We start from the raw sequence: 26,211 nt of genomic DNA on the forward strand, positions 1-26,211 counted from the left end.
TATGTAAGCCTTCTATCCATGCTCATTTTTATCTTTCCTTTTCTGTTTCCTTTTTCTTTCATTATATTTTTAGATGTAATTTTAGACTGATAATTACCAGATTGTGGTTTGAGTTTACATGTCACCATAATCTGAGTTATGTCATTTACAAGGATCTGGTAAATTTGATTTTGGAAATTTGAAATTGATTTTGAAATTTTCAATTACAGATATTAATTATTTCTGACTATATTTAATCTGAAAATATTAAATATAGTTAGTAGTAGGCCAAGTAGAAACTTTGGAAATCTGTAACATGGAAGCAGCATTTCTGTTTCTGTATAATTTTTATTATTGTAGCTTGTGAAAAGCTTTATTTGCTGTTTTGAAAGTTTGCTTCAAGTTTACCCGTACCCCTTTCCCTCTATTTTCTGAGCAAGATAGCAGTATCTTGGCATCTGTCAGAGCAGTAAAATTTAATTACCATAATTCTAGTTGAATTATCGATCCAACATTCCAGTTGGGTACATTGCATATTCAACACAAGTACTACACTTCACTTATTATTTTCATAATTTCTTTTTAATGAATAGCATTGCACTTTACTTTTAGGAAGTGTTATTTATTTTAAACTACTACAATTCTGGGTCAACTCATTGAAAAAAATGAAGTTTTCACTGAGTGAGACATTGGGACTCAAATGCTGGAAAAAGGAATAAGGAAACAACAATGTCCTTTTATCTGATGATAAATTTATTTTATCTGATGCTTGTTGAGCTTTAACTTTTGTAACCTCAAAGTTTTATCCACTTAGGCTTTTCCTGTTATTTGTCATTCGTTCACTAATTTAGAATTCTGTCCTGAGATCTCCAAGTCATTCTGCAATGCATTGTGTGAAAATTTTTGAAATCAATCCTTATAAAACTGAATCTTGTCTTATTTTCAGCAAAAAGATTCTCAATACCTGCCAACTTATTACTTCTCCTTAACATTCATGGAAATTGTCTTTTATAGTTTTACAGGAACTTTCTTTTTATGGATTTCAGTCAAGTCTGTGTTATGTTTTTTCAAATGTAGATGCACCAAGTGCAGAAGCCACAGTTGATCACCTTATGTAATGGCTACACATCATCACATGTCATACTGAGTTTAATAAATTTGGATAACTAATTTACTATCTCATGATTTTTATAATTTTTTTTTCATCAATATTTTTGTGATAATTTTGTATTACAGCAGGCCCTCATAACGCAGTTCGCTTTACGCTGATTTGCTATAATGCTGTTCTTATATTATAACCTGTATCTGACTATAACGCTGTCACAAATCACTATAATGCTCTTTTACAGATTGCATTTTTGGCATATTTAGCGAAATCATTTCATTTGACGGAGTCGATAGCTTGAAAATGAAAATGATTAGACATAGTGCATAATGGACAGTTTACTCAAACATTGTATCATAATTAATGCAACCAATGCAGTTACATTTTCGAAGAGTTAATGAAAGACGGATAAGAATGAAAAAGCAACAATGTCTGGGTGCAGTACGAAGACTACAAATGTAAGAAAAAGACTGAATTTGAAAATTAAATTAGACGTTTTGAAGCGATCAATTCCGGTCAGCGACAAGCGGATGTGTGCCATAATTTAGAACCGGCAAGTTTAACTGTAAGAACAATTATAAAAAATAAAGAATTAATTTTAGCAACAGGAAAGACAGCTGTTCCACTGCAAGCAACTAGGGCTAGGCCAGCTATTACGATTGAAATGGTGAGACTTTAACTAATTTTATTGAAGATAATATCCAATGCAGAATTCAGTTAAGTTAAATATTATAAAAAAAAAAAAAAAGAGAGAGAGATTAGCCTATATGATGATCTGAAGAAAACTCACCTATAAAAAAAAAATGTGGAACCATTTAAAAGGCTGGTTGAATAGATTTAAAATCCAGGGAGAAGCCATAAGTGCAGATCAAGGAGCCGAAACTTTCAAAAAAGAACTTGTTAAAATTATTGAAGAGGGGTATTATGTCTTATACTTCTCAACAAGTTTTTAACATAGATGAAGCAAGACTTTTTTTTGGAAACGAACGCCTAAAAGAAGTTTCATATTGAAAGAAGGAAAAAGCATGCCAGGTTTCAAAGCAGCGAAGGATCGGTTGACTTTATTGTTGGGTGGTAATGCTGTGGGGGATTTAAAATTAAAACCCCTTTTAGTTTACCAGGAAGAGGGCCAAAGTACAACCCAAAATCGACACATTTTTCATGATTAAATTCATCAATTAAATTAAATCAATTTAGATCATTTAAATTCATGATTTTAATTGTAATTTTAAGTTTAATTTTGATATGCAAGTAGTTACCACATAATTATATACGTATGTAATGCAGAATATTTTATACGTACAAATATTTGAATATTAAATATTCTGACCCGACATTTGTGCATCTTTTCACTATCATTTATTATTGATTAGTAAATATCCTATGGCACCGACCGCAACTCACAAATACATATGTCACCTTATGGGAATGCGGCATTCGCTTAGCACAGATTCACTTAGCGCTCTATATTTCCGGAACAAATTATCAGCGTTAAGCAGGGGTCACCTGTACTTGATAATAATCAAGCATTGTTGTTATTATTTGTTACAGTATTTATTTATTTATTTATTTTTTTTTTGAAGTAGTGCATTATAAGATGACTTTGTGAGGCATGAAAGTCATTGTTTTATACCTTCATTACTATGATTACAGTTTAACTTTCAACAGTTTACTGTTGTACCACAAAATCCCTAAATAAACCTAAATCTAAAGGCTAGTGTTCCTGAAAGAAGGATAAGATTATTTTTCAGTATTCAGTGATATATAATTGAACAAAAAAATAATAATAAATAAAATAAAATAAAAAATAAAGTATTTTAGAGCATATCAGTGAAATGGATTACTTTTAAATATGATTTCTTGCATTTCATAATGGCATACAGAATTTTTCTCGTGCACTGCACAATGCACATCATTTTGGAACTGATTCCATAATGCTCTTCAGGCTGCAAGGTGGATCTACATTAACAGGTATAGCATCTGCTTCTTTAGTGCTTTATCTTCAGTAAAATCTACATTTCCATGTAAGAACATATTTTTCTTCCTGGATTAATCTTTTAACCCTTTTTCATCACAAAGGCCACAAAAATTACACTTTTTTTTATCCAAAAATTAGGTTTTCTATTTCACTTAGAAAAGTTATGTTCAAATGTGAAACTCACCCTGGCTTTGAAATATTCTGCTAATACCCAGAAAGGTACCTACAAATCTTTCACTGTTGAAAAGAGAACTTTCAGATTAATTCAGTGACTTGCAACTTTTGAAAGTCTCTGATTAATCATGTAGACTTTCATCTTTTGAAAGCCTTTTCCATAGATATTTCTACATTAATATCTGCTAACTCTTTTATATGACAGACATCTGTCTTTTTGGCTTCTTCTCTGTCTCACTCCTATAACAGTTTTCCTCCATCTTTTTTACAAAAACTACAAAGTAAAACTATAGCTTTGCCATTTCAGAATTAAAAAAAAAAAAAAAAAAAAAAAAAAAATCATTACACAGAAATTTTGTGAATTTCTCCTTAACAAATTAGCATTCAGGTATTGCTGATTATTGTCACAAATTGTTAATGTTGTTCTCTGTTATGTGTGACTGCAGATTTTCATTGTACTGCATGTGCGTGCGCGCGCGTGTGTGTGTGTATGTATGTGTTACTGTAACACAGTTTTTGTGTAGTGTATATAGGTGTGATTTTTACAATTTCAAGTAGTGGGAAACATAATGTAATCAGACATGCAAAAATAAGCATAAAATACAATGTGCCTTGTGTAGAAAGAAATGCTAAAATAATTTTGTCATTTCAAGGTGATGAAGATGCTGTCATAATGCCAAATGTTTATCATAAGCTTCCTCTGTATTGTGATAATCATTCAGACTCATTAAGTAAGTAGAGAAATAGCAAAAAAAGTGCAATTGTGGAAGAACAAAATTAGCAGGCATTGTAATGAAATTGTTGCAGCAATCAAAGTTGTATCACATTGTGTTGATGTTTTAACCATTCTTAATAAAAAAAAAAAAAATCAAATTGAAAGAAGCTTGCTCTCATTGTCAGTATTGGAAGGTGACTTCACTGGATACAACATTGGGCATCTTCTGCTGAAAGCATGTGGGGATTCCTTTAAAAAAAACTGTCTGGCACTTGGTGTTGATAATTCACCTGTTAAAATAGGCCTGAAAGTTGGATTAACAAGGGTATTTAAAAAGGAGATTGAGCAGTGAGGGTAATATGCTTTCCTTGTCATCATGCTGATTTGTATGAAAAGGGGAATTAGCATTAGTGGTGGCATATGATGCAAAAAAAAAAACCTCACACACACACACACACACACACACACACACACACACACACACACACACACACACACACACACACACACACACACACACACACACACATCATTTCACTTTTCCATTTCCTCCAATAGTTTTTCTAGTTCTTACTTAAATTTATTTAAACTATCAACTTCCACGACACCAGATGGAAGTTTGTTCCAGCAATCAACCACTCGCTTGCTAAAGGCAAACTTCTACACATTTATTCTGCAACACTTTTTCCTCAATTTGAATTTGTGTCCCCTCGTGTGTGGTCCAAACAAGAGGAAGAATCCCATCAACACAGAGCTTTATCAATACATTCAAAGCCTTAAACATCTCAATCAGATCACCTTGCAGGTTCCTAGTCTCCAGACACTGCAATTTTCAGAATTTATGCCTTTCTTGGTAAGAGCTCCCCTGAATTCCCCCTCACCAATCTCATTGCCCTTCTCTGTACTCGTCCTTCTTAAAATTAGGCTCCAGACTTGTATGCAGTACTCAAGCCCGACCATTGCCTTACACAATGGGATAATCACCTCCTTATCCCTGCTAGCAAAATTCCTGTATATCATTGACAAAACCCCATGAGCTGTCCTGGCAGCCTGTCTTCATTGCTCAGAGAACTTCATATCTGACAACACAATTACCCCAGGTCTTTTTCATTTATCACTATCCTAAGTGTAGTACCACACAGTTGGTACATTACTTTGGGGTTACCGCTACCCATATGCAGTACTTTGTATTTGTCAAGTTAAACTTTAGTTGCCATTTCTCAGCCCATTTGCCTAACTTTTCTAGATCCTATGCAGTAGCATACCGTTATTATTGTCATTAACAATCTTGCCAACTTTGTATCATCTGCACACTTGGACATTAAGCCTGATATACCTTCATCAGTATCATTGGTAAATATAGAAAACAATGAGTCCAACATCGAACCCTGGGGGACTCCGCTAATAATATTAGTCTAAAAAGAGCAGTATCCATTGTTTATCACCCTCTCTTCTCCCACTCAACCATCTCTTTATCCATAGCAGCAACTTGCCCTTAATGCCACACTGCTCCAGTTTGTACAGCAGTGTTTTATGTTCAACAGTATCAAAATCTTTCCTGAAATTCAAGTATATGATATTAAAATTAATTTTTGTATCCAGTTCCTTTGTGACCACATCGTAGTATTTAGTCAAATTGGTCAGACAAGATTTCCCCTTAACAAATCCATGCTGTGTCTGAAGTATAACTGCAGTCTTGTTTAGATGATCCTGCATTACTTCTTTAACTGGTTACTATTATTTTCCCTGGAACAGAAGTTAAACTAGCAGGTCTGTAATTAATCTTGTCACCCTCCTTTTTGAACTGGGGGTACATTTGCATGTCTCCAGTCCGTGGGGACTTCACTTGAATCCAAGGATGCTGTCATAATTATGGGAAAGGGTTTGCTTCCTTTGCTGTTTCCGTTAATATAATTGGAATAGATCCTATCCACCTCAGGTGCCTTTCTTGTGTTTAACAACAGCTTCAACAGTTTCTTTTCCACTTTCTTCTCAGTTATTACAATATCATTTATCTTCCTGTTAAGAGTTTGATAAACTTTTGGCATCCACTTCCCTAAAGAATTTATCATGTGAGAATGTAAATGCAAAATACTCATTCAGTTTATCAGCCACGTGAGCAGAATCATCAGTAGTCGAACCATTGATATCAAGAGGACCATTTGATTCATCCCCTTCCTTCTAATGTTTACCTAAGTACAGCAGGCCCCCGTTATAACGCGGTTCGCTTTACGCTGATTCGCTATAACGCTGTTCTTACATTATAACCCGTATCTGACTATAACGCTGTCACAGATCACTATAACGCTCTTTTACAGTTTACATTTTTGACATATTTAACGAAATCGTTTCATTTGATGGAGTCGATAGCTTGAAAATGAATAGCAAAACAGCATTAAAACGTTTCCCACGCCGACTTGAGCAATTTTCCCACGCTCAGTGAAATTTTCTCTCACGCTAATTTAAGTACAGTCACTTGTTACGTAGTTCCGAGATCAACATTTTAAAAAATGATCAAATATATTGCTTGTAATATTTGCGTTATATGCATTTATCCGAAGTCCGAAGTCTAGTTAGTCATCACTCAGTACAGTATTAGACATCGTGCGTAACGGACAGTTTACTCGAACATTGTATCATAATTAATTCAACCAACGCAGTTATATTTTCGAAGAGCTAATAATGACCGATAGGAATGAAAATGCAACAACGTCTGGGCGCAGTACGAAGACTATAAATGTAAGAAAAAGACTGAATTTGAAAATTAAATTAGACGTTTTGAAGCGAATCGATTCCGGTCAACGACAAGCGGATGTGTGCCATAATTTAGGACTCGCAAATTTAACTGTAAGAACAATTATGAAAAAATAAAGAATTAATTTTAGCAGCGGGAAAGATAGCTGTTCCACTGCAAGCAACTAGGACTAGACCGGCTATTAGGATTGAAATGGAAAGACTAATTTTTTTGAAGATAATATTCGAGTGCAGAATTCAGTTAAGTTAAATATTAAAAAAAGAGAGAGAGAGAGAAAGAGATTAGCCAATACGATGATCTGAAGAAAACTCGCCTAAAAAAAAAAATGTGGAACCATTTAAAACTGGTAGAATAGATTTAAAATCCCGGGAGAAGCCGCTAGTGCAGATTAAGGAGCCGAAACTTTCAAAAAAGAACTTGTTAAAATTATTGAAGATGGGTATTATGTGTTATACTTCTCAACAAGTTTTTAACATAGATGAAGCAGGACTTTTGTGGAAACGAATGCCTAAAAGAAGTTTCATATTGAAAGAACAAAAAACATGCCAAGTTTCAAAGCGGCGAAGGATCGGTTGACTTTTTTGTTGGGTGGTAACGCTGCGGGCCATTTAAAATTAATACCCCTTTTAGTTTATTTGGAAGAGGGCCAAAGTTCAACTCAAAATCCACACATTTTTCATGATTAAATTCATCCATTAAATTAAATCAATTAAATTCATTATTTTAATTAGAATTTTTTTACTTTTGAGACGCAAGTAGTTACCACATAATTATACGTATGTAATGCAGAATATTTTATATGTGCAAATATTTGAATATTAAATATTTTGACCGACATTTGTGCATCTTTTCATTACCGTTTATTATTGATTAGGAAATATCCTATGGCACCGACCGCAGCTCACAAATACATATGTTACCTTATGGGAAAGCGGTGCTCGCTTAGCGCGGATTCACTTAGCGCTCTGTTTTTCCGGAACGAATGATCAGCGTTAAGCGGGGGTCACCTGTATAGAGCTGACCGGGCTAGCCAGTTGAGTAAAGTGCCTGCCTAAAGGTCGCGGGTTCGAATCCCTCCTCGGAGGTGCATTATGGCCACAGAAGCCCATGCACCAATTACTAAAAAAAAAAAAAAAAAGATTAAGTCTTTGCTGTTTCGCTTTGTATCCTTTGCCAAAGGTTTCTCATAATCTGCCTTCACTTCCCTAGCCTAAATTCTTTTGTGACTTGATTATAGACTAGTTTATATCTATCATGGGGATTCTTGCTTATCCTTAATATAAATTTACTACTATGTAGAAAGAAGGAATAAAAGGAAGGATAGATTTAAACAATTTCAACTGATGCATTCCTTTGAAGTAAAACAAAATAAAAAAAAGATGCACGTGTATGCATATTGGCTGTTTTTGTGTAATTGCTTCAGTAGGTTGGTAGAACAGTAGCTGCTTCTGACAAGGCTATTTAAAGAAGAGATCGGAAGTCTTGAGAAAACCATATGAGTTCTTTTAAGAGTTACTAAATTGTAAAGTGCAACAAGCAATCACTAGAGAGTAATAGTGACTCATGTCCAAATCCAGTTGACGAACCAGAAGAAGTTTTGAATGACAAAAAATCGATGAACTTGAGAAAAAGGACTTCTGAATTGCTGCAGACTTCTGGTGAAAGTAATACTAAACATGTCAAGCCAGTTATTAACTCTAGGCATGTTATCCTCCCTTGTGTGTAGAGGCTGTTCATGTTCCTCTCTTCTGGTTTTAATATAAAAAAAAATTGGTGAAGGTAAAGAAAGCCAACATGAGAACCACGGCAAACTTCGGGAAACTTACTGAACAAACTCGTTTCCCGCTACTGCAGTTTCTCCGTGCATTCTTGGTAAACAGATGGTGCATATTATCGGTAGTGGCAGTAGAAGTCAATAACAATGTATTGATTAGTTTTTTTCTCATTATTAAAAGCAGATTATTGGAAGTTCATGAGTACTGTAATGCTTTTGTGGCAGAAATTTACTTAAGGGTATGCCCTCCAGACTGCCTCAGTCTTAGGGTGTTTATCCCCTATTCACACTGTTTTAAAATAGGAAAACAACTTCTACAGATGGTGCATGTTATCGGTAGTGGCAATAGAAGTAATTTTCCTATTTTAAAACAGCAGAAAGGGGGCCGGGATAAACACCCTAAGACTGAGGTCGTCCAGAGGGTGTACCCGTAAGTAAATTTCAGCCCACTCACGAACTCCAATAATCTGCTTTAATAATGAGAAAAAACTAATCCACACATTGTTATTGACTTCAACTGCCACTACTGATAATGCTTACCATCTGTTTACCCAGAATTCAGGGAGAAACTGCGTTAGCAGTAAATGAGTTTGTCCAGTAAGTTTCCCGAAGTTTGTCATGCTTTTTTCATGTTGGCTTTCTTATCTTAGCCAAAAATTTGTTTGCATTCTTTTAAATATGCCAACATATGAAAATTCAAAAGCTCTTCAATCCAAGTTTTCACTTCCGCTCCATAAAGATATGTTGAAGGATATAATGTGAAAATACAATAGTTTAGTATTTGTCTTGTATATTAGACTAATACCAAACTCTAATATGCAAAACCATCTATTGATCTTGTATCTTAGACCAGTAGTTGTTAAATATTCAGTTTTGGAAGTTTATTAACGAAACAGAATAAATCAGAAGGATTTATTCTGCTTTGCTAGTTTAGGATTGTATTTGTTGGCCCAGCTGAGCAGCTCAGGTGGACTTTTAAAACAAGAAAAGATTCTATTCTTTTGATCATTGAGCACATACTTTATTGTTGCATATGACCACATAGTGCACAAATTGTCACTACAAATGTTCTTAGAAATGTCAAAGTAGCACAAATTTCATTAGTTGGCAGTGCATCATTTTCAAATGTGAAATTTTTTTCCCAGTCTCTGAGTATCATGGAAGATAAAAGAAATGGATGCAGCAATAGATGTTTTGCAGTATGAGTTTTGTAGATTTCAGTGTGAGAACCTATTACAGAAGACTAAAGAATCGATGGTTTTTGGTTGGGGAACTGAAAAGTGTGCAGGGAAGCTTGAAATATAACAAATTTATCCCAAGTCATGTTTGTCATTTTAACAATTCCTCATAGCAATGCTGAGAGAGAATATTCGGCCATGTTGTGTGTGTGTGTGGGGGGGGGGAACTAATTCAGATATCTTTTTGGTGAAGCTTTGGAATTGCTCTTGGCAGCAAAGTTTAGACCAGGGCCAATGAACATGCGAGAAGATTTTCTTGGCATGCGGTGTGCATCCCATCCCAAATTTTTTTTTTTTTTTTTAACCTAATATTTGAAAGCATTCTGTACCAGTAAATGATTCTATGGCTGTATTTTAATATAGAATGCATATGTTGTCACTGAGTCATTTCAAGCCCAAAATCTGGATTTTAAAAAAATGTCTTTTCTACTTTTATCAACAAATCTTGTTTCTTTCCTGTTTTTCTCAAAAAAATCTGCTTGATCCTTAGAGTTACCCAGTCTTCAGCATTTTGAAGTCAAAAGTTGGCAGGTATAAAGATCAGACAGAGCAGCATTTATACATGTACATTATATATATACATGTACATAGATGTAAAAATGTACATATATTTACATTTTTAGCATGTGTGCATTCTGAAAGGTATGTCTGTATACAGATGTTTTGGTTGTCGTAATCTTTTGGCATTTGCTACCATTTGTTATCTGTGTTTCATGAAAATAACTCTGAAGATTGGAAAAGCAGGTCATAACCGTTAACTTTAGTTGGTCTGATCTGGGTCCAAAATTGAAGAAATTTTTTGGAATTCAGATTCAGAAGTTAAATTGATGAAATAAAAATCACTGATAAATAGAATATATTAAATTTTAAAAAGAATGTGAGTTTTTTCCTCTTTTTTTTATGATTTCTTTAAAATAATTAATTTGATTTTTGGTTGTAATTTCATTCCAATAATGGGCAAAAATAAGAGCAAATTAATGTTTAAAAGCATTTATATATGATTTCCTGTTTGCAAAACTTCAGAATACAATGAACAGCCTTACTGTACAGAGCCAGCCTTTGTTAGAAAACTCACTGCTCTAAGACCACGCATGTTCAGCAAACAAATTCAGGTTGAAAGGGTTAAAGTTCATAGATAGTTTGAGAATAAGGAAGTCAGACAAAGTAGCTTACATGTAAGACATAAGAAAAATGACATTTTTACACTGAAAGTTTTTAAAAATAAAAGATTGTCTGTCAGATAGGGTAAGCATATTTAAGAGATTTGTATAAAGCACAGTTATTTCATCTTATGTATTGTTATTTAGATCCTTTATCTCTTGCACCCCAAAAAGCACTGGAAATGATTGGTGGTACTCTTCAGCAACAGTACGAAAGGTGGCAACCTCGTGCAAGATATAAGCAAAGTTTGGATCCAACTGTAGATGAAGTGAAGAGACTGTGCACATCACTGCGTAGGAATGCAAAGGTATTTTTTTAAGAAATTTATATTTGTGTGTGTGCATTTTTTTTTGTCTCCATTTAATTTGTTAGCAGTTTCCTAGAGATTGTTTTGTCCCCACTTGTTGCTGTTTTGTACTCAAACCATTGTGTTGAATCAGGAGTAACTCAGAGTGTTTGCTTACTGAAGTGATTTCTTATGGTTTCTTTATGATAAAGCCAAGAAATCTCTATCAGATATGATCAAAATGACCAAAGTGGAAAACTTTGTTTAAATATTTTGTACATGATTTCATGTCACTGCAATGTTGCTAGTGTGTCAATAAGCAAAATAAAACAATCATGCTGCTGCTGTCAGCTGGGCCAACTGACAGCAGCAGCACCAACAATGTCTAAGCCTTTTATAAAAATGTCTATATGAAAGTTTGTATTTTATGATGCCTGTAAAGCTATCCATGTGGAAGGTATTCCTTTCTTTTCCATCCTCGAACAAAATTTCATGGTGCACCATTATTTGTACATATATCACAACAGTTCAGTTTTCCTAAAAAATTTACAGAATAAGCAGTCCCTGTGCCACTTTGTTAAGTAGCAATATCCTTTTCATTTAGTTATGGATTCCAGTTTTGCATAACTAAATGCAAAACTTTGTTAAGTAATGCCCTCAAAATGTTCCAGACAACTCTTCCACGAGGAAGCATTGTCTTAGTGCTCTTTATGGTGATATCTATAAAATTTGTCAAGATATTGGTCATCTGGATGTAATATTATTAGTATTAATCATATAGTGCAAGGAAGCTACAGGCTTTTACTGCACCCAGCCAAAAAAAAAAAGTAGGTAAGAAAATAAAATACAAATTGTGCTTCTCTCCTCGTGTAGGTAACTATCCAGTTGATCTTTGAATTTCTTCAAACTTGTTAGCTGCATGTTAGCACAGTTTCTTCAAACTGTATAGCCTCAACCATCTGTGGAGGCAACTTGTTCTGGTAATCAATGAATTACTATTTAAAAGAAAATTTCCTACAATCTAGTTTAAACCTCTTCCCCTGTAATTTGAATTTAGGGGCCCTACTTGTGGAATTCTTTATAATAGTGAAAATTCTGTCTTCTGTTCTAACTCCTTCCCCCTCTCAGAGCCTTATAAGTCTCAATTAGGTTATCCCCTAAGGTTCCTGGTTGCCAAGGTCTCTAGCCCACATAATGGAGGTATTTCCTTGTATGGTCATTCTTTTTCTGATCTCATCATTCGAGTTGCCCAATTTTGGACCCTTTCAAGAAGTTTGTCTTTTTCCAGAATAGGTCTTCATAATTGGACAACAGTGTTCCAAATGCTCTCTCACTGTTGCCTTGTGCAGTGAGGTTATGAACTTCCTTTCTCTTCATATCTGTTTGTGTTGTAACCCCTAGATCCCTTCTTCCTCCACTATTTTTAATTCAACTGTACCCAGTGTATAATTTATTTGTGGGTTGCTATTCCACAAGTATAAGACCTTGCATTTTGCTGCATTAAAAGTTTTTAAAAATTCTGACCATTCTTGAAGCCTGTTTAAGTCATTCTGAAGTAGCACTGCTTGGTACTCATCATTGAATCTGCAAATTTTTCCATCACACCCTTTATAAAAAAAAAAAAAAAAAAAAGTTGATGTTGTTTATGAAAATCAGAAACAATGGTCCAAGAACTGATACTTGGAGGACCCCACTTTTGATGTTACACCAATCTGAAGAAATCCATTAATGACAACCTTCTGCCCTCCAGCCACCCTGCAATGCATCTCAGGGTCCTTCAGAATGACATTTTTATCTAAATGTCCCTGGATTGCACTTTTAATCATTAAGATTTTTTCCTACCGCTGAAGTTAATGCTAATTGGTCTTTAGTTACCGACGTCATTCTTAGAACCACCTTTATGTATTGGTGATGTGTTGGCACTTCTCCAGTCCAAAGGAACCTCTCTTGAGTCCAATGATGCCCTCATAATTAACCCCAATGGTTCAGTACACTCTCCGGCTTCCTCCCTCAAAATTACGGTATATGCCATTAACTTAACTGCCCTCTTCTGAGGGCAGTTAGGTTAATTAACGATTCACCTCTAACAGAGTCTCTCCACTCGCTGTCTCATAGACGTACTGTTTCTGCTGCATGCCTCTTCTACAGATACTTCCATGGGCACTGTTCTTCTGAATTGGCTTCTATAATTCCCGCTCTCTCTTTCAAAACAGTCCGAACACATGCCGCCACCAGCCAACATCCATTTACTGTCCAACTTCAAACTCACAGAACCAACTTTTCATCTTCCTCATTTATTCATTCAACTGTTCCACTTCCAGCTGAATGCAGCAGCTATACTGCTGAACTCTATGCAATTAAACTTGTGCTGGAAAATATTTCCCTCCTGTCAACGAATAAAAGTATAGTATACACTGATTCCAAGAGTGCTCTCTTAGCTCTCACAAACACCTCACCTTGCAATCCTTTGGTAAAGCTAATAAGACAAGAACTGATACATCTTCATGAGCAACATTGCACTGTTGTCTTCTCTTGGATCCCAGGTCACAGCGGTATTCCTGGAAATGAGTGCGCTGATCATGCCGCAAAGCATCCCTCCAACGTAGCCTTATCAAATGATCTTGTCCCCTATCCTGATTATAAACATAAAATACAGGAAATATGTATGGAACAATGGACTCTTCTGTGGAAAAAGCAAACACATAATAAATTGTTTCAATTGAAACCTGAACCACAATTATGGACCTCTAGCCTCCGTGAAATCAGAAAGGAAGAAGTACTTCTAGCCAGAACCCGAATTGGCCACACTCACCTTACTCATCTGTTTCTGCTCACAGGAAATGATTCTCCTCAGTGCACGCACTGTTTGCAGCCGCTATCAGTGAAGCACATTCTGATTGAATGTAGCTTGTTCGACACTGCCCGACAGTCTACTTTCAGCTCCATCTCAAACCTCTTGTCACTCAACAGCATCATAGGTAATGACGCAAAACTCTCCGAATTTTTCACCTACTTGAAAAAAATTAAAATGTATGACCAACTCTAATTGCTCACAGAGCAGTTATCACATGTATACTTACTTACTTTGATAGGCACAATATGGCCTATGTAGCCCTTGCACCAGAAATCCCATAACAACAACAACAACAACAACAACATTCAACTGCCGTTTTCTGGAACAACCTTCCTTCATACGTATTTCCTGAAAATTACAGTCTACAGAAGTTCAAGTCCAATGTCAACAAATATCTTCTTTCGTCTTCTCAACCTCCAACCCAAGCACGGTACTAAGTACTATAGGTTCTAATACCTCTCGTGTTTGGGGTTTACATTAAAAAAAAAAAAAAAACTCCAGGAGCCTTACTTGCCTTTAGGCTTGAAAGTTTTTTAATAAACAGTCATCTGTAATTTTGAAATCACTAATTTCATACACTTGCACAGACTCTCTTCAGCATAAAGGGTTCAGTAAAGTCTAATGCAAAGTACTTATTCAATTCATCAGTTGTGTTATCTAAGATTTTCCTACACCCAGTACAGAAGCTCTGATCTGATAGGTTTTCTTCTTCTTTGTATTCATATATATAAAACTCTTTGTCCCAATTCTGTGCTCTCTTAGCCAGTGCTTTCTCATACTCAGCTTTGGCCTCTCTCTCTCTCGTGCTGTATTTTCTTAATGGTACTGTACTTTGTGTCTTCTTTGAATATTGTTTTAAAGGTATTCAATGACACTAATGAATTTGCCCTCACTCTGCAATCCACCCAATTAATAGATGCCATGTAGCGTATTAAACTGCCACAGTCCCCTTTTCTGAAGTTAAAACCTTTACCTTTAGATACTAAATAAATAAATTTTCTGTTTATACTCCGGCACAACAACCAAGTCAGTAGAGTTTACAATAAATCGTCAATACAAATATTTATTGTATTTAGTAGTCACGGGCTTGAACCTCGGTCCACTCAAGGAACGCGTGCTATGCACTCTCGCTCCTGACCACTGGGCTACGTCAGACCACAGCATCTTTCTTCATCTTTCAACTAACGACTGTGTGATTGCTAGACATAGGATCATATGCACTAAAATATGGACCAAAATGTTAGATATATGCATTACAATTAATTGAACCACAATTTCTTTGCATTTGACATGTTAACATAATTAAACTGTTTTTGAAAAGTTATAGCATCTTTTTTTTTAAAGCGTTTCCCTTTCAGACTCACCTGGAATAATTTTTGTTACAATATACAATAATATATTTCTCAGAGTGGTCCGTTGTAAATTTGTGGTGTTTATACACAGAGAATGACCTTTTCTACTTCTACAGAAGTGACTGGACTGTATTTAAAAATATGTGCTTTTGAAGTCTACTAGAAATGCAAGTTAATTTCCTTTCTCATTTATAAATTCATCCATTTTCCTTAAAGTGTGAAATCCTGAGTTCTTTTCTAAAATATTGTTATATTTTCTTCTTATTTCTTCTCCTATGACTCCAGGCATGACTAAAAATACAATTCTACTTTTTTTATCTCTCCAATTGCACTGCTCAAAGAAAGTCCCCATGTTTCAAGTTCAGTTATACAACTAGGTAACCAGCTGAAACAGGTCTCTGGATGAACAATAAATGTTTTTTAGCCAAAGAATCAGAAAGCATTGCCTTAGCACCACCAGTGGCTTGCTAAACGCACACCATCCAAGGAATCAAATTCTTTTATAGAATCAAATTTTTTAGCTTAAAACGATGCTGCTTATGACCATGTCCCCCACCTTGTGAGAACAGCATCAGGTGGGAGGGGAAGAGTAGGTAACATATTTGTGTAAGTTGCTATTTTTGAGGGTGCTTTTGACAAAATCTTTTTTATACTAGAAATAAGTTTGTTAATTTCACCAAAATTCTCCTGAATTGCTTCTGAAACCTGTGTAAGCCATGCTCTAAGCAAGTAACATGGCCCAGATTTGGATAGAAAACTTATAATGCAGAAGCAGCTTTTATCATATACAAAGCAGCATCGCTAACAGAAGTGCAGATTCTTTTGGAATGGATCAATTCTGGCCATAATAACTGCAAAAAACCAATACAAAATTTTGCTCTGGTAGAGTAATTCACCTTTCAAGGGCTTTACAAGCAAGTAAATACGGATGCAATATAGTTCTGTGTCTAATTTTTCACATATAAAATGTGCAGTATAACTGTCACAAATGTCTGTTGTTTTGTCGATGGACATCCAAATGTGGATTCTCTAATATATTGACAAATTTTGCGAATAATGTCATTGTAAATAGCATTAAGGTAATTCTTTCTCCTTATAGGTTCATCTGGAATATTTCGATTAATACAATATTTTTCCAAAAATTGTTTGAAGACTCAATTGTTTTACTTATTGAAATGGATGTTACTGCTTACCAGGGCGAGAAAACAAATCCTTTGAAAAATCACTTTTCTCTGATTTTAAAGTACATGGCTTAGTTAAAAGTTACTGCTCTGGCTATTTTCCCTTGCTCTTCCTTTGTTTGGCCATAATGTGCGATGCTGTTTTCACATATGGGTGAATCTGGAATTTTTTCTTGCATTTAATGTTCTTTTTGCAAACAGAACACAATAATGCCATCTGTAGTAAAATCTTTTCCACGATTGGCAATCTTTGATCTTATTGAAGCATTTAGGCTTTGGATGGATTGAATAAGCACAATGCTGATGGCATTCTTCCTCTTCAGACTACACACATGTGGGGCATAAATTCAAATTGAGGAAGGATGACTGTAGGACAGATGTGGGGTTCAGTTGTCAGGTAGTTCTTTGTTGAAAGATACTTTCATTTGTTGTTATGGAAGTGGCTAGTTTGAATCAATTCAAGGAATAACAAGCTAAAATAATGGAGGGTGGACAGGTGATGTTGTAAGGTTTTTTTTTTTTTTTTTTTTTTGACTGATGCTTTATAAGCTTGCTTTCTTTCATCATTGCCACTACAGGAGAAAGCTATGGAGCACAAGTTTTGAGAACAAGTGGAGGAATGTCTCTATTCTGCCACTAGTGATTGGAGGGAGTCTGAGTAGTATGTAAGTGAGGCACATTGTCAAGATTCTTTCTGTGTGTATGCTTTATCCAGAAATTTCATTACTTCATGCATCATTTCCACCCCTGTACTTTTATTTTATCTATTGAATGCATCACGAATACCCAAACTAATAGAACAAACCCATCTGCAAAAAGATCTAAACTTCCTAAACACTTCCTCATTCATTTCAAAAATATACCTCATCTCAGTTCCGATTGTTTTGGTAGTTACTTATTTCATTCTTAGAACCACCTTTATATATTGGCACTTAGCATTAGTAGAGGCATATGATACAGAAAAGCAAGTTTATTTAGCATCAGCCAAAAGAAAAAAAAAAAGAAAAAAAACCCTTGCTGTTTCACCCATCCATTCACTTCAAATGTTTGTCTAGTTCTATTTTGAACTTATTTAAGTTGTTGACCTCCACTACAACAGATGGAAGTTTTTTCCAGCTATCAGCCACCTGCTGGCTAAAGACCACACATGTATTCTACAATTGTCTTTCTTCAATTTGAATTTGTCCTTTCAGGTGAGTAATCTGAGCAAGAGGAAGAATCCCATTAGCATTGAGCTTGCTCAAACTATTCACTACCTTATACACCTCAGACATATCCCCATGGAAGTGCCCAGTCTACGGAAGCTGCAATTTTGCAGAACTTAAGCCTTTCTTGGTAACACCAACCCTTTGTTTCACTTACTAATCTTGCTGCCTTTATCTGTACTGATTCCAGCAGCTCTACACCTTTCCTAAAATGAGGCTTCCAGACCTGTATACAGTACTCAAGGTGTGGCCTGACCATTGCTTTATACACGGGGACAATCACCGCCTTATCCCTGCTGGCAAAATCCCAGCATATCATTAAGACACCATGAGCTACTCTTGCAGCCTGTCTGCACTGTTCAGAAAACTTCATATCTGACTGCACAATTACCCCCAGGTCCTTTTCATTCTCCACTACCCTGAGTGTAGTACCACCCAGTTGATACATTATTCTGGGTCCACTGCTACCCATATGCAGTACTTTACATTTGTCATTGTTAAACTTCAGTTGCCACTTCAGCCCATCTGCTCAACTTTTGCAGATCCTGTTGCAGTAGCGTACTGTCATTACTGTCATTAACAACCCTGCCAACCTTCGTATCATCTGAAAACTTAGACATTCTCCCTGATATACTTTCATCAATATCATTGATAAATACCAAAAACAAGGGGCCCAATATGAGGTCCCTTGGGGGAATTTCTATTGATTACCACTCTCTGTCTTCTCCCACTCAACCATCCTTTTTTCCATTTTAGCAACTTGCCTTTAATGCCGTACTGCTCCAATTTGTACAGTAGTCTTCCACGCGCCACAGTATCAAAAGCTTTCCTAAAATCCAAATATATGATATCAAATTATTTTTTGCATCCAGTTCCTTAGTTCCCACATCCAATAAAATTTGTCAGACAAGACTTCCCTTTAACAAACCCATGCTGTTTCTGAATTATAACTGCAGTATTGTCTAGATGATCCTGCATTGCTTCCATAACCAGTGACTCCATTATTTTCCCTGGAACAGAAGTTAGACTAACAGGTCTGTAATTACTCATATCACCCTTTGATCCCCCTTTGTGAATTGGGGACATATTTGCACATCTCCAGTCCATGGGACCTCCCCCGAGTTCAAGGAAGCTTTCATAATTATGGCTAAGGGTTTGCTTACTGCATAAACTGCCTCCTTTAATATAATTGAATAGTTACATCCACCCAGTTGTCTTTCTTATGTTCTCTTTCACTTTGCTCTCAGTTATTACAAAATCTTTTAGCTCCCTGCCATAGATTGATAAACTTATGGCCTCCACTTCCCTGCAGACCTCCTCATGTGTGTATGTAGATGCAAAATACTCATTCAGTTTGTCAGCTACCACAGCAGGTTCATCAACAATCGAACCGTCGATGTCAATTGGATCAATCTCATTCATCCCCTTCCTTCTAGAGTTTACATAAGTAAAGAAGTCTTTACTGTTTGTCTTTGCATTGTGTGCTAAAGATTTCTCTTTGCTTGCCTAATATCCTTTGTGACTTGATTAGAGAGTATTTTATATCTACCATAGGCATCTGTCTCCTGATAATTTGTGTCCCATGCATTTTTCTTCTGTCACGAGTCTCATTAAGACATCTGACATCCATTTAGGCCTAAACCTTCACAGTATTTCTTATTCATATGAAAAGCCTGGTAGTTGCCAAGATTAATTCCTTGAATGCTTCCCATTTAGAATTTGCTGTTGGTAACATCATCATGTATAAAATTTTAAAAATCTCTGAGACCACTGTAGTCGCCTTTACAAAAGCAAAAACCCTTCCCTTTACCCCGATGATAGTTACATCTTTAAATGATCCCTCATCAGTACACTATGATCACTACCTTTATCTGCAGATTCTTAATGCATGAAATGCATTATGCATGCACTTCTCCAATTGAAGGGAATTGGATTAATGCCAAATCTCTTTAGTTCAGTGAAAATTTATCTTAATGGTTCACTGCACTCTCTTGTCACCTCCCTCAAAATTACTGGGTATCTCTGATCATCTCTATGAGCCTTACTCACCTTTAGTTTCAAGTTTTATAATAAAAAATTCCTGAAATTTCAATTTATCCACTTTCATACTTTTCAGCTTTATTTGCACAGTTTCTCTTCACTACTACGAAATCTTTCTTTTGTAAATATCAATGCAAAGTATCTGTTGAATTCATCTGCAACATCAGTTGGGTTATTTAACACTTTCTTCATACCTGTTACACAAGATTTGTTCTGATTTATTCTTCTCTTCTTTGTATTCACATACATGCAAAACTCCTCATCCCTGCTCTGTGCGTCAGCAGATTCTCATAAGGTTTGTAGCTGTTATAAGCTTCAGTACTTTTTATCACTCTGTAATTTTTCCATGCCATCTTTTTCTGTTTTATTGAACTAGCCTTTTCTGTTTTATTCATCCATCTCAAAATCTTCCTCATGCTGTACTTTCTTACCAGTATATTTGAAATCTTGATGTGTGCAAGTGTTAATTTGACTCCTATCAACATATAAATGTGTCTATATTAACCCACTCTTCCCCCTCCCAATCAGCAATTCCCTTAACCCTTGAGTTAGTTTCAATTATACTGGCAGAAACTCTTGCACCATCCCGTCAAATGTATTTAATGTATTGTTCAATTGTATTTTGTCTCTACAAAATGGATTCCTCTGCTTACAAGTATGGACCACACTGATAAAAGTTTCTCCCCAAAAGCCTTTCAGGGACTCTCAAGTCTTTAATGAACCTGCAAGGCTTTCAGGCGCCTCCGTAGCCAGGTGGGAAGGAGCAGCAGTGCATAGCACACGCTTTTTGATTAGACCGGGGTTCGAGCCCGTCACCACCAAATACGGAGGATGCGGAAAGGTCAGGGAATGACCACCGCATATCCCGGAGCAATATGGCCTTAGTTGCTAATGCTCCTAAAAATCAAATAACAAACAGCAAGGCTTTCAGTGTGTACTCCCTTCTGCTGCACTGTGGCTAAATTGTAGACACACTCATGCATACATTCTGACTTAAATCATTGAATTTTTCTGGCATGGTCTTGTATTTATCCAACAAATCATCAGTTTGAATGGAATTATCAAATGGAAATATGGAATTATCATTCACTTTCTTTGAAATGATTTTGGAAGATAAATGCTACAGATTTACAGTGGAAAACATTGAAAAGTGCATTTTTTTATGAAGGCTATTCCATGTAATTCGTAAATTGGTCCTTATCTAAAACTTTTCATTACTTTTAAATACTTTTAAATTTCTGCTAAACTGACAGTAAATTTAAAAATTTTATATGTAATAGTATTTTGGTGCTATTTTCATATACAGGGTGTCTCAAAAATACACAGCATAACTTCAGGAATGAGTTCCTCATATGTAGACAATAAAAATATTTTATATCAACATAGTTCTGGAAATGTTTGGTTTCTGAGTTTTGAAGGTCTGTCTATGACACTTAATTGTTCATATCACCTTATAGTAATTGTTCAAAATGTCCACCTTCTGCTTGAATATAGGCCTCACATCGACATCTCATGGACTTGCGAAGATGATGCCAAATTCCTGGCATGTTTTGTATTGTCTCGCAACCTGCCACAATTCAATTGCGGAGAGTTTCCACATCAGCTACCGGAGTCAAATACACCAATGACTTTAAATGGCCCCACAAGAAGAAATCTAGTGAGTTTAAATCAGTGAGCGTGGAGGCCAGGAAGTTGGTCCACCTCTACCTATCCACTGACCAGGAAACCTTTGATTTAGGTAATTGCAGGCTGGGTGGCTGAAATGTGTGGGATCGCTATCGCGCATGAAGTGTGCTTGTTGACGAATGATCAGTGGCGTGTTGTCCAAGAAATCAGGCATGTTGTTTTCCAGAAAGTTTCTGTACGCCTGCCCTGTAAGTTTGTTTGGAAGTACATGGGGCCCAAATAACTTATCACCAAAAACACCCGCCCAGGTGTTGAGGCTGAACCGCTGTTGGTGATGTGATGGAAGAATTGCATGTGGGTTTCCTCAGCCCATACATGCTGATTGTGAAAGTTTTGGATTCCGTCTCGTGTGAACTGTGCTTCATCTGTGAATATCACTAAGGCAGAAAAGTGAGGAGTTGTATCACACTGCTGCAAAAACCACTGCAGAACATTACTCGCCAGGGTAATCCACTGGTGACAAGACCTGTACCCATTGCAGATGGTAAGGATACAGTTGGTGTTCTCGCAACACTCTCCAAATAGTCGAACAGCCAGTTGCATTGCTATTTTGCGTGTGCTGATTCCAGGAGTGGCATGCACAACATCCAAAGCAGTCGTAGATCTTGGTCATCCTCTGTTGGCAGCACGAGGTGTAAAGACTGCATGTTCATAAAGGCGGTGATGGATACCTTCAAACGTTTTCCCTGTTTGGGCATCTTCGTTCTGGAAACCTCTTTCGTGGTACAAACGACGAGTCTCCAGAGCATTGCCGTCCGCCAAACTGTACATAAAGTGCATATCCGCTTGCTCCTGATTTGAGTACATGGTCGGAATGGAAAACCACCAAATTCTATCAGTACCTTGTGATGAAGGAAGTCAACTGCAGAAGATAAGACATTCCGGTTAATAACTCAGGAACCAAGCATTTCCAGAACTATGTTGATATAAAATATTTTTATTGTCTACATATGCGGAACTCATTCCTGAATTTATGCCGTGTATTTTCGAGACACCCTGTATATTTTAGTGCATGCATATTCTTCCAGTTTTTCTGTGCATATGTCAATATTTTCTGTGCAGTGTCTAGTAATTATGTATAGAAAGGCAATATTTGAGTTTTTCTTTTCTAAACCATGCGCGTCTTTGTTCATCAAATATAGAAAGGGTTGAGGAATCACTGGAGTTTTGTAACCTTGTAGGCATTGGTTGGATGTGAGGAGGGTTGTACAGATCACTTATAAGTTGCCAGGTGATTCAAAGTATTAATTTCTCTCCTATTATACTGGCAAGCAAAAATGTGTGACCAAATCTTTGAATGAACTGGAGCACACCAGAATGTTATGATTTATCACAAGCATTGTTATTTTTAATAATCATTAACATATTTGATTATTAAAAAAGATTTTATTAGTGAGTGGTTTGTTTTTGTTTTTGGAAATATTTTATGATTCAACCTCTGATTGTGATTATCATATATTCTCACTTTATATTTTGTGTGACTGGACAATATCGTGAGTAAATTGTGATTTCTTAGACTGATTGTACAGTAGTTTGAGTTCTAGTTCTTAACAAATCTCTCTATTCAAAAGCAGCTTTTCTTTCAAAAAGTTTTTTTTTGCTTGTTTTAAGAGAGCAAGGAAAAACGAGTTACTGTTCTTTATTTTTTAATTAGTTTCGTTACTAACTCTTAATTAATTTTTCCTGTCATGAGGAGGCACTACTCCTTTCTCCTCATGACGGTGCGTACATGATGCCAAAAAGTAGTTCAAGTGGATCAGATTACTTTGGACACCAACATTTTCCCATCATTAGAGCCTCCAAGCTTGAGATTTGATGCCACTTTCACAGAACATGACTCCATTTGTTTGAGATACTGCATGCAGAAAATTACAGTAGTACCTTTCTGGTGATGAGCTGCCTACCTGCTTAGCTTATAGACAGGCTATCATCTAAATACCAGAATGTCATCTACCAATTGAAACTGAAAAATCAAAACAGTCTGAACAGCTAGCTGTTAAAACTGTTTTGATTTTAAAAAATCAAAAAAGTCTGCTAATCAGTAACCTTTAATGGAATGCCAGTATCTATGACTCTTCATAGTGCCTAAAATACCCCAAAGGTGTTATCACCGAATAGAATTTGCTTAACTGTGAATGAAGAGGAAATGATCAAAAGAACTTATTGAAGAAATGGTGATATATTTAAGGCGAATTATGACCAAACAAAGATGGCATCCTCATTCTAACCATTTCTACCATCCTGATATTTATCACTCCTGATCTCCTGGCCACACTTAAAACTGGTTTCTTAAACTGAAAGATGTGGTCATACATCCCGACTCCCATTCACCGACTTTATCCCATCTGCTTGGAGATGATGCTAATGTTGAAGAACTTTCTACTTGAATCAAATTTAATCAATTTGTTTTATGCAATTTTATACAATCATCATTTATAAAATTTACTCTTTCTTTTTAACCATTGGATGGACACAGTTTGAGCTCTGGTTGCTGTTGTGCCATTAACCCCTAACAAAACACCATTCTGTCAGTAAATACTGTATTTATTCGATGCTAAGACGCACTTTTTTCCCCCCTATAAACGTCTCTAAAAACGGGGTGCATCTTAGAATCGATGGCGTCTTACAATCGCAGTTTTTTTTTCAAATTTTCCCGCGCTTTGCACAGCACCACACGTTTTTTTTTTTTTTACGTGGAAACCCTGCCTCCAAGTTTGACCGTTATCGCATTCTCCAATTCCATTGGAGAATAAAGTGGCGTGGGTGATTTCACGTACTTTCGAAATGTGAAGCCACCATTATTTCATTATAGTGGAGCTCGCTGTACGAAAATTAGGAAGTTTTGTTTATCTTCAAAAGTACGTAAGAAGTGAAGTTACTGTATTTCGTTAATTTTGATCCCTTATTGCACATTAAAATGTCAAAGATTGCACTACGAAGCTGCATTGAAACGAAAAGTTATTGTGTATGCAAAAGAACATGGAAATAGAGCTGCGGGTTGACATTTTGACGTTAGTGAAGTAAATGTTCGTCGTTGGAGAAATGATCGTGGTTTCATATTTTCATGCAAAGCAACAACCAAGTGCTTTACAGGACCTAAGAATGGAAGATTTCCACAAGTTGATGAAGCTGTGATACGTTTTGTAATGGGATTACCATGCAAAAGGATTACCTATCATTTAGCATTTAGCATTAGTAGAGGCATTTGATGCAAGAAAGCAAGCTTATGCAGCATCAGCCAAAAAAAAAAAAAAAAAACCCACTTCCACTTCACCCCTCTGTTCGTTCAAAATACCTGTCCAGCTGAGCCTTAAACTTATTTAGGCTATCAACCTCCACCACAAGGGATGGAAGTCTGTTCCACCAACCAACCACCCGCTGGCTAAAGGCAAATTTCCGCACGTCTATCCTACATCTGTCTTTCCTCAATTTGAATTTATGCCCTCTCAGGTGATTTTTCTGAGCTTGAGGAAGAATCCCATCAGCATTGAGCATGCTTAAACCATTCAAGGCTTTATACACCTCTATCAGATCACCTCGCTGGTGCCTAGTCTCCAGACGCTGTAATTTGCAAAACTTAAGCCTTTCTTCGTAAGAGCACCCCTTTGTTCCATTCACTAATCTTGTTGCCCTTCTCTGTACTCGTTCCAGCAGCTCTACATCCTTCTTGAAATGAGGCCTCCAGACCTGTATACAGTACTCTAGGTGTGGCCTGACCATCGCCTTATACAATGGAATAATCACCTCCTTATCCCTGCTGGAAAAATTCCTGTATATCATTGACAATACTCCATGAGCTACTCTTGCAGCCCGTCTGCACTGCTCAGAGAACTTCATATCTGCCTGCACAACCACCCCCAAGTCCCTTTCATTCTCTACCACTGTCAGTGTAGTACCACAGACTTGATACGTTGCTCTGGGGTTGCTGTTTCCCATGTGTAGTACTTTACATTTGTCAATGTTAAACTTCATTTGCCACCTCTCAGCCCATCTGCTCAACCTTCCCAGATCCTGTTGCAGCAGCATAGTGTCAGTAGTGTCCTTGACAACCCTGCCAACCTTTGTATCGTCTGCAAACTTGGACATTAAGCCCGATATACCATCATCAATATCATTTATAAATACAGAAAACAATAATGGACCCAACACTGAGCCCTGAGGGACTCCACTAATAACATCAGTCCACGATGAGCAGTGTCCATTGATTACCACTCTCTGTCTTCTCCCCCTCAACCACCCCTTTATCCATAGCAGCAATTTGCCTCCAATGTCACACTGCTCCAATTTGTGTAGCAGTCTTCCATGTGCAACAGTATCAAAAGCCTTTCTAAGATCCAAGTATATAATATCAAAGTTATTCCCTGCATCCAGTTCTTTTGTGACTGCATCATAGTATCCAATCAAGTTGGTCAGGCAAGACCTCCCCTTAACAAAACCATGCTGTGTCTGAGCTATAACTGAAGTCTTGTCTAAATGATCCTGCAGTGCTTCTTTAACCAGTGCCTCCATTAATTTTCCTGGAACAGAAGTTAAGCTCACAGGTCTATAATTACTTGTGTCAGCCTTTGATCCTCCTTTGTGAATTGGGGTCACATTTGCACATTTCCAGTCTATGGGTACCTCCCCTGAGTCCAAGGAAGCTCTCATAATTATGGCTAAGGGTTTGCTTACTTCCTTTGCTGCCTCCTTTAATATAACTGGATAGATCCCATCCACCCCGGGTGCCTT

At 36.5% G+C, this 26,211-nt stretch overlaps 1 protein-coding gene across 2 annotated transcripts in view; it reads left to right on the forward strand.

Annotated features, from left to right (window-relative positions):
- The window catches only part of raptor (regulatory associated protein of MTOR complex 1), a 638,589-nt gene that overhangs the window by 40,114 nt on the left and 572,264 nt on the right, over positions 1–26,211 (forward strand). For both annotated transcript variants that reach the window (XM_090389485.1, XM_090389491.1), the window contains exon 3: positions 11,026–11,186. In XM_090389485.1, the coding sequence (XP_090245611.1) occupies positions 11,026–11,186 (161 nt within the window). The remainder of the gene's footprint in view (positions 1–11,025; positions 11,187–26,211) is intronic.

Source organism: Mastigoproctus giganteus, chromosome 2, assembly GCF_048544385.1.
Source record: "Mastigoproctus giganteus isolate SK-2022 chromosome 2, ASM4854438v1, whole genome shotgun sequence".
NCBI classification, from domain to species: domain Eukaryota; kingdom Metazoa; phylum Arthropoda; class Arachnida; order Uropygi; family Thelyphonidae; genus Mastigoproctus; species Mastigoproctus giganteus.